Raw genomic sequence first — 9,716 nt, 5'->3', positions numbered from 1 at the left:
CCTCCCCTCAGCCCGCGTGGGCCCCGTCCTTGGCGTGGGCAGGGGGCAGGCCGCTGGAGGCCGAGCTAGGAGTGGCCCTGGCATAAGCCTCTACTGTGCGTTCCAGGATCCTCAGACTCCGTTATAAACTATTGAAGGCGAAGAAGGGATCGGCGGGAGCCCAGCCCGAGATGAGTCTGGAGTCCCTGTTCCAGCACATCATCTTCTCCGAGCACCTGGCGGAGGAGAGTCGCCGCTTGATGCGACAAGGTCGGGCGCTCGCGGGCGGCCTCTGGTCTTGGAGCCGGGGGCCTGGAGGCGGAGGGAATCAGGAGGCAGTGGGCCGAGCGGGGAGGGCAGGCGGCTGTCCACGTGGAGGGGAGGACAGCGGAAAGGTGTCTTATCACAGGCCCCAGAAACGGGGACTCCAGAAAGATGGACGTGTTTAAGCATTTAATTTGTATTACAGTCAGGTCGGAAATAAACAGATGTCGTGAAAAAATTAAGAAAGCAGCCGAGGAGCTGAATGAAGAGAAAATCAAGTTGGAGTCTAAGGTATTGACATGTAGCGCATGCTCGTTATCACTTGAAAAAGTGTTTTCGCTTGACTTTTTGAGGATACGTTGCTATTGATATTTAACTAGTTGTCCGTCAATTATGAAGCACGCTACTGTGTTAGTGGATGTAGTTCCATGTTGTCTGGTAATATTCTGGTTCTGAATCTGGTGACGCCTTCCATCCTAACATGAATTTGTCCTAAAGAAACCAGTTTAAGTCATGAAGAATTCATTGTCCGTGTTGTGGGATGGCTAACGTTTCAAAAGAGCGCAATGCCACTGGAAATAGAATTATTCAATTAAGTAGTTGGTGCGGGAAGTAAATTTTGAATGATAAATAATTTAAGAAGTGTTCTGTGTTGATGTAACACTTGAATGTAACTTTCAAACGGGTCTCTGCCATTTGTTTTTCAGTCTTCTACCACATTTTGGACATGGCCTTCGTCCAAAAGGATCATTTTTCCACTAGTATTTCACTTTTTTCTTCAGCATCTGTAAAGTTCTGTTATTTTACATAGAAGCAAGGGAATCTGATGGCTTCTTGAAGGAGGATTTTGAAGTGTGGGTAGAATTTTTTGAGAAGCAAAGAGAAGTAGTAGGAGAAAAGTATTTGGGGCACCGGGAGAATATGAACAAAAGGGAGGCATAGCCAAGGCATATTGGGAAGAGAAATCTCCCAAAGCAGAGGGCTGATACCTAGGAATAGGAGGAAACCATTGCAGGTTTTTGATAATGGAATGGTGTGATAAAAGGGGTTTAGGAAAATCTCTCTGAGCTCTGGGAGGATGGGAGCTAAGAACATCAAGTATGTCACAGTGAAGGTCTAGCTATGGGTGGCAGCAGACAGCCACACAAAAATACTTATTCAACTCCTAAAGGTAAACGATGCAAGCAGTGTACAGTGGGGAATCTGTTTGAGGAAGTCTCTTTGCTAAAATAAGTCAAATAGACTTACCACTGTGAGAAATTTCCAGTTCTCTTTTTGGATAAAATAATCATAGAGTCTTTCTCCACCTTGCAAGCTTCTTCTGTTCTTCCTTCCAAGTCTTGTTCACACATCACCTGTGAGCCCTCCCTTGTACATCTTGGAAAATTTGTTTTATCATAGCATTTGGATACCACCTTACAATTAAACAACAATACATGCTTGTGTTTGTGTTTGTATCCCCCACTATTTTGTGAGCAAGGTATTTGGAATTTTTTTCTTAACCATCTTTTATTCCCACAGCCTGTATTCCATGCCTAGCACACAGTATACATTAGTGTTTTGAATGAATTAATGAGTACTAATAGGGAGATAATAGGGAGAGCGTTGTCTTTTAAAATATCAATAGAATTTGGAAATATTCAGTGAGACCTTAGGTCTTGTTTCACCTGTGAGTAGCAGATAAACTAGCTGCTAAAAACAATGCTAAAAGCTGATGGCATGGGCAAAGCTTTAAGAATGTCATGATGTAGCTTAAATTTTTCTTTAAAAAGAATTAAGATACTTTCAGGATTGGTAACTAGAAGTTAATATAAGTAATAGGCAAAACATAGGCAGTTAGGTAATGCATAGCTAACACTTATTGAACACTTACTGTGTGCTGGGCACTGTTCTAAGTGCTTCATTTGTATTAACTCTTTTAATCCTGCCAGGGATCCTGTGATGAGGCACCATCGTTAATCCCCCTTTTTGGGGGAGGAAAATGAAAGGTTAAATGACTTGTCCATGGTATATAATCTAAAAACAAACGGCAGTAATGAAAGTAACAATTGAGTAATGACAGCATATTTTATTAAAACAGATTTTGGGGGCTCATCTTAAACTTTTTTCTTCATGAAATTCACATATAATAGTGTCTCTGAAGCTTTTGCCTCTAGTCAAGGGCAGTATTTCTACAAGTTCAGTTATGTAAGTTTTTGTACAAATGTATTTTCCCCAGATTGGTGAAGATATTGACCTGCTAGGTAACAAATGTTAAAAAAAAAAAAAAGGTTTACTCTTTGAATAACTTCTTTGGAAAAAAGTAGGTTTACTCTGTAGTATTTTCTCAGTTAACAGTCTATTTTCCTGAAAATGGAAACGTAGTCTGTTGATATATACACATACATAAAAAAGCTGATTCAAATAGTTATACTTAAGAGAAGACAGAACAAATCCCTAGCATTGTTTAAAATATTTGCTGAAATTACTAATTAATACAGGCTCATAAAATGCACATATATGTGCATATATGTGCATTTAATCAGCTCATATATGTGGTTAGTAATACAGTTGCTTTCTACTAATACAATTTACAAGTGGAGGTTCACAGTTCATACAGTACTAATTTGTAATTGAAATAATTTAATTTATAATATAGTCAACATGGGGTGTGTGTGTATGTATAAAGATTTTTAAAGTGGAGCCACAATTATAGTGTAACTGACTAGTGAGAAGAACTGAAGAAGTAATCATAAATTGATTTCTTGTTTCCTTTATTCTCAGAGTTAATTATATGTCTGCCAATAACAATGAAAATATATTTACTTGGATATTTGACTTGGCATTTATTGACCAATTTATCAAGTAGAAGCAGCATAAGGAGAAACTAGAACATAATTTGAATAGGCCAGTGCTTGAGCTATCTGCACAATGATACATTCAGAAAATATTTTGGGCATTTATTTTGGAAGTTGCTTGTGGTCAAAAAATGTATTCAGGAAGTACAGTATTTTTTTCTGTTCTGTAAAACCTAGGTAGCATGTAATTAGAACTTAAATGATAGCATTTGCCTTTCAGGGCTCAATGAGTCCTTTAAAATATATGGTTGCAAAAGTCTCAGATTGTACAGTGTCAGTACTTTGTGAATTGGAGAGCTATAGTATACCTGGTTAGGTTTGGTAATATGAAAACAGAAAGACAAGAACATGCTGTGGATTTGCGTTAATGCTTACCAATATACCTAAAGCTTCTGATCATCTAAGAAAGGTTTTATAGTATCAGTGACAGAGAAAATCAAAATTAAGGACTCACAGAACGTTTGTTGTTTCTTTTAAGCATCTAAAAGAGTTTTTCTTTTTAAAAATAGTAGCATATAGTTAAAATTGGGGCATTTAATCTTTATAAACATATTACATAAAACCTAACATAAAGCTGTACTCCCTCAAGAGGAAGTAAATGGAGGAAAGTCTGAGGCTGTTTTATTTTTTTTTCTTCTCCGGTTTTAAACTATTGCATAAACATCATAACACTAATGAAATAATATTCCATGAATTTTTAAAGGAAAGTGATATTGAAATAAACAAGTAACTTAAGGTGGCTTCATTTACTTCTTTACTTCAAAATATACTCATTCATTTTTCTTTTAATTAATAAAAGTTAGGAACCCTCCCAGAACAGCAGGCAAAGTCATATCCGTTAGTACTCTATTACCCAATTAGGGAAAGAACAAAATCACAAATTATTATCATTTTTAATATTGAAATAGAGCTTTGTAATTGAGATTTTTTCCTTTTTTTAAAAGTTTAATCGGAGAAAAATTTATATCCTACTTGAGTTTAATTTTACTGTTGATTAAAAGTTGCCTAAAAACATAGATAAAAGAAAGACATTTTTTTCCCTCTCTAATTAACATTTGTTTAAATAACAATACATGTGAATTATTTAATCTTAATTTTAAAAAATAAAGTAGAAATTCTCCTTATCACAATTTAATACATACCTATAGTTGTTAGTTGTGACCAAGCACTTTTTAAAAAGAATTTATTTTATTTATTTTTTATACAGCAGGTTCTTATTAGTTATCCATTTTATACATATTAGTGTATATATGTCAATCCCAATCTCCCAATTCATCCCATCACCACCCCCCCACCCCGCTTTCCCCTCTTGGTGTCCATACGTTTGTTCTCTACATCTGTGTCTCTGTTTCTGCCTTGCAAACCAGTTCATCTGTACCATTTTTCTAGATTCCACATATATGCGTTAATATACGATATTTGTTTTTCTCTTTCTGACATAGTTCACTCTGTATGGCAGTCTATAGGTCCATCCACGTCTCTACAAATGACCGAATTTCGTTCCTTTTTATGGCTGAGTAATATTCCATTGTATATATATGTACCATATCTTCTTTATCTGTTCATCTGTCAGTGGGCATTTAGGTTGTTTCCATGACCTGGCTATCGTAAATAATGCTGCAGTGAACATTGGGGTGCATGTGTCTTTTTGAATTACGGTTTTCTCTGGGTATATGCCTAGTCGTGGGATTGCTGGGTCATATGGTAATTCTATTTTTAGTTTTTTAAGGAACCTCCACACTGTTCTCCATAGTGGCAGTATCAATTTACATTCCCACCAACAGTGCAAGAGGGTTCCCTTTTCTCGACACCCTCTCCAGCATTTGTTCTCTGTAGATTTTCTGATGATGCCCATTCTAACCAGTGTGAGGTGATACCTCATTGTAGTTTTGATTTGCATTTCTCTATTAATTAGTGATGTTGAGCAGCTTTTCATGTGCCTCTTGGCCATCTGTATGTCTTCTTTGGAGAAATGTCTATTTAGGTCTTCTGCCCATTTTTTGATTGGGTTGTTTGTTTTTTTAATATTGAGGTGCATGAGCTGTTTATATATCTTGGAGATTAGTCCTTTGTCTATTGATTTGTTTGCAAATATTTTCTCGCATTCTGAGGGTTGTCTTTTCGTCTTGTCTGTAGTTTCCTTTGCCATGCAAAAGCTTTTAATTTCATTAGGTCCCATTTGTTTATTTTTGTTTTTATTTCCATTACTCTAGGAGGTGGGTCAAAGAAGATCTTGCTGTGATTTATGTCAAAGAGTATTCTTCCTATGTTTTTCCTCTAAGAGTTTTTATAGTGTCTGGCCTTACATTTAGGTCTTTAATCCATTTTGAGTTTATTTTTGTGTATGGTGTTAGGGAGTGTTCTAATTTCATTCTTTTACATGTAGCTATCCAGTTTTCCCAGCACCACTTATTGAAGAGACTGTCTTTTCTCCATTGTATATCCTTGCCTCCTTTATCATAGATTAGTTAACCATAGGTGTGTGGGTTTATCTCTGGGCTTTCTATCCTGTTCCATTGATCTATATTTCTGTTTTTGTGCCAGTACCATATTGTCTTGATTACTGTAACTTTGTAGTATAGTCTGAAGTCAGGGAGTCTGATTCCTCCAGCTCCATTTTTTTCCTTCAAGATTGCTTTGGGTATTCGGGGTCTTTTTTGTATCCATACAAATTTTAAGATTTTTTGTTCTAGTTCTGTAAAAAATGCCATTGGTAATTTGATAGGGATTGCATTGAATCTGTAGATTGCTTTGGATAGAATAGTCATTTTCACAATATTGATTCTTCCAATCCAAGAACATGGTATATCTCTCCATCTGTTTTGTGATCATTGATTTCTTACATCAGTGTCTTATAGTTTTCTGAGTACAGGTCTTTTACCTCCTTAGGTAGGTTTATTCCTAGGTATTTTATCTTTTTTGTTGCAGTGGGGAATGGGATTGTTTCCTTAATTTCTCTTTCTGATCTTTTGTTGTTAGTGTATAGGAATGCAAGAGACTTCTGTGCATTAATTTTGTATCCTGCACCTTTACCAAATTCATTGATTAACTCTAATAGTTTCCTGGTGGCATCTTTAGGATTCTGTATGTATAGTATCATGTCATCTGCAAACAGTGACAGTTTTACTTCTTTTCCAATTTGTATTCTTTTTATTTCTTTTTCTTCTCTGATTGCCATGACTAGGACTTCCAAAACTATGTTGAGTAATAGTGGCAAGGCTATCGCAGCCTCTCTTGTTGTGGAGCACAAGCTCCAGACGCACAGGCTCAGTAGCTGTGGCTCATGGGCCTAGTTGCTCCGCCGCATATGGGATCTTCCCAGACCAGTGCTCAAACCCGTGTCCCCTGCATTGGCAGGCAGATTCTCAACCACTGCGCCACCAGGGAAGCCCTGGAAGATGATTTTTCTTTCACACCCAAGATACCTCATAGTTGATAGTTTGATGGATGGTCTCTTCACTCCCCATAGATGCTTCCAGGACATTATTTCTCTACCTGCTTGTGATAGTTAATGCTATATTCTAGACTCTGCCAACTTTCCCCGCGCCTCTTTTCTGTCATCCTACTAACTCACAAGGGATAATTATCCTCACAAAGGATAATTTCCCTTATTCTTCAGAATTTAGCACGTGGCTCTCAGGCTTCCACTCTGTGTCAACTCTTGCCATCATCTTGGATGATGTCATCGTCTTTATGTACTATTCAGCTACCAACCTGGCCTTTTAGTTCTTTGGTCTCCAGATTTTCAGTGACCTTTTTCTCCATTCTACCTCAACTACCTATTTCCATAATGACGAGTCAGTTATTTGCTACTATGGCAGCACTCAGGAGATTCCAGGAGATTTTGGATCCAGTATACACACATGGACGTTAGCTTCAGCCTCAGCTGAGACCTTCACACTGCCAGGAAAACTGCTGCATTTCTCTTTCTCACTCTCTGCAGTGACTGTTGTAAACCTTTACTCTTCTCATGTATTTTATCCTCTCTTCTCAACTACTTAACTTAACTTAACTTAACTCATGATAACTTTGCCTTTTATTTCAAAGAGAAAATAGAAATCATCCAAAAGGAAATCTTTTATTTTCCCACATACAGATCTCCAAACCTGCCTAAGTGGAGAAACTTCTTCTCCTCTTTCCTGTTATGGAGAAAGTGCCTTTTTTTTTTTTTTTTTTTCCTGAGAGTGGACAGTTCCTCCACCTATGCTTCAAATCCTATCATCTCTTATATCATCATTATTGTCATCATCAGCATCTTCATCATTATTATTGTTTTTATGCATATTAGTGGGAAGGACCCTATAGAGAGAGGTTGAAGATAAACACTAGAGAGAAAAGATGGAAGGAAGGAATGGTGGAAGGAGGATGGGATCCAGAGCATAAGGTAAGAATTGGCCTTAGACAAGAGGAGGGATACCTATTCTGTTGTAAAAACTAAACAAAATAGGTAACATTTAGTAAATACTATATATCAGGCCTTATGCTAATCATTTTACAAACATTATCTCAGTTAATTCTAACAAGAACCCTGTGAGGATGCTAGTATTTTTACTCTGATTCATTTGAGAAAATCAGGACTCAGAAATTTAACTAACTTTCATGAGGTCACACAAGTGGTAAGTAAGAGCTTTAAGGTTTGAATCTATATTGGGTTAACTAGAGAGCCCTTGCTCTTAACAGCTATAGGATAGTGTAAAAGGAAGGAATAAGGAAAGGATGAGAATATAGAAAAGTTTAAAGACTTAGTAACAGGGCTTCCCTGGTGGCGCAGTGGTTGAGAGTCTGCCTGCCGATGCAGGGGACACGGGTTCGAGCCCTGGTCTGGGAGGATCCCACATGCCACGGAACAACTAGGCCCGTGAGCCACAACTACTGAGCCTGCGCGTCTGGAGCCTGTGCTCCGCAACAAGAGAGGCCGCGATAGTGAGAGGCCTGCGCACCGCGATGAAGAGTGGCCCCGCTTGCCACAACTGGAGAAAGCCCTCACACAGAAACGAAGACCCAACACAGCCAAGAATGAATAAATAAATAAATAATAATTAAAAAAAAAAAAAAAAAAAGACTTAGTAACAGGAAACTGAAGGTATGATTCACGTAAAGTAGTCTCCTGGCTCTATTATTTCAACTAGTTTAATGAGTATGTGTTACATATGTTTAATGAAGTTATTAATGTTTCATTTCTTTGTTCTTCTGATTTACCAGTTGGAAGGCCTTTACAACAAAGTTAGTACCTTGAGTTTGGAAAATCATGTGGCTACTCATTGCTAAAGATCCAAATCAGACAGGCGGCAGTTTAGGATGAATAGTATATGGCCTTTGCCTTTGAGAGCCTTAGAGTCAAATCAGAGGTATTATCCCTTCCTTAGAGTTGAGGCTCTATCAGTTCAGGGTGCTGCTCTTGATTGCAAGTCACAGAAATTCAGTTCAAAACGGCTTAAGCAATATTGGGAAACGACTTATATATTTGAAAACCCAACATTTGATTCAGCAGTTATATCAGTTGGAATTGCATCAGATTGCTTAAAATAAAAGTCTAGCCTTGGTGGCTTTACCAAATAAGGATTTATTTTTCCTCATGTAATGGGAAGTTCGGAGGTTGGCAGTCAAGGGCCGTTTACTAAAGTGGCTCAAAGAAATCGTAAAACACCCCAGCACATTATATCTTTTTGTTCCACCATCCTTAGCATGTGGCTTTCATCCTTGTAGTCACAGGTACTGCTCCATCCCTAGTCATAATATCTGAATTCTAGCTGGAAAAAAGAGGAAAAGATGAGAATCAAAAGGCTTCTTCTCATGTGGCTTTATCATTGTTTTGGTGGAAGGGAAGTCCTCTCCAGTGACTTGGGCCTGCATCTCAAGGGTTACAGTTTTGTCAGGTGGTCAACCCTGAAATGGAATCTGGGAATGTGAATATTTATAACTGGAGGCATTATTGCTGTGAATAAAACTGGAATTTTATTAGTAAAGAAGAATGGTAGGATGGCTGGTTGTCCCTGTGTTCTCCCAATAGTTACTAACAACTCCTAGAGTCATATGCTTTCTTTTCAAAATCAGGGAGAGAAAGAAGGAAGTTTCCAGAAGCTTTCTCTGAAAAGCAGGGAAATTGTTCTTGTCAGATACCTTCTTTCATGTCATTTTCACAAACTGTGACATTTGACTATCCCTGAACCAATAACTGTGGTCAAGGGGTAGTAACTTCTCCCAAATTCAGTGGGCTGTCTGGAGATGGTGCGGGTTTCCAAAAAATAATTAACTAAGAAATTAACTACCAAGGAAAGGAGGAATGCACATTAGGGAGACAACCAGGTACAACAGTATCTACTACAAAGATTCTAGTGGTTAAAACCAGAATGGCCATGTAGAGACTCCCTGTAGTTGGTTGAAATGTTTCATGTTAATTATTGATTATGTTTATCATTTAATCTTACTATGATTTGTCATATATGATGGAATGTAGTGCAAGCTTTTCCCCTCTAAGTTATCCCTCAGTCAAAAAGGAGTGAAGCTTTCATGTTATAAAGTGCACTGTAAATTCCCTTATTTTGAACAAGAGCTCAATTAATGATGGTTTGGGATGCTTGGAGAAATCACCTGGTTGAACTGATAAAAAAACTAGGCAGAGACATTTAACTGATT

The 9,716-nt window shown here is 37.7% G+C and overlaps 1 protein-coding gene across 1 annotated transcript in view; it reads left to right on the top strand.

Annotated features, from left to right (window-relative positions):
• The window catches only part of CCDC172 (coiled-coil domain containing 172), a 335,882-nt gene that overhangs the window by 262,761 nt on the left and 63,405 nt on the right, over positions 1-9,716 (top strand). Inside the window, exons 3-4 of the mRNA XM_082423434.1 lie at positions 107-249; positions 449-534. Coding sequence (XP_082279560.1) covers positions 171-249; positions 449-534 — 165 coding nt within the window. The 5' untranslated portion in view covers positions 107-170. The remainder of the gene's footprint in view (positions 1-106; positions 250-448; positions 535-9,716) is intronic.

Source organism: Balaenoptera physalus (genome assembly GCF_965194825.1).
Source record: "Balaenoptera physalus genome assembly, chromosome: 14".
Taxonomy (NCBI): Eukaryota; Metazoa; Chordata; class Mammalia; order Artiodactyla; family Balaenopteridae; genus Balaenoptera; species Balaenoptera physalus.
This window is presented reverse-complemented; position numbering and strand designations above follow the sequence as displayed.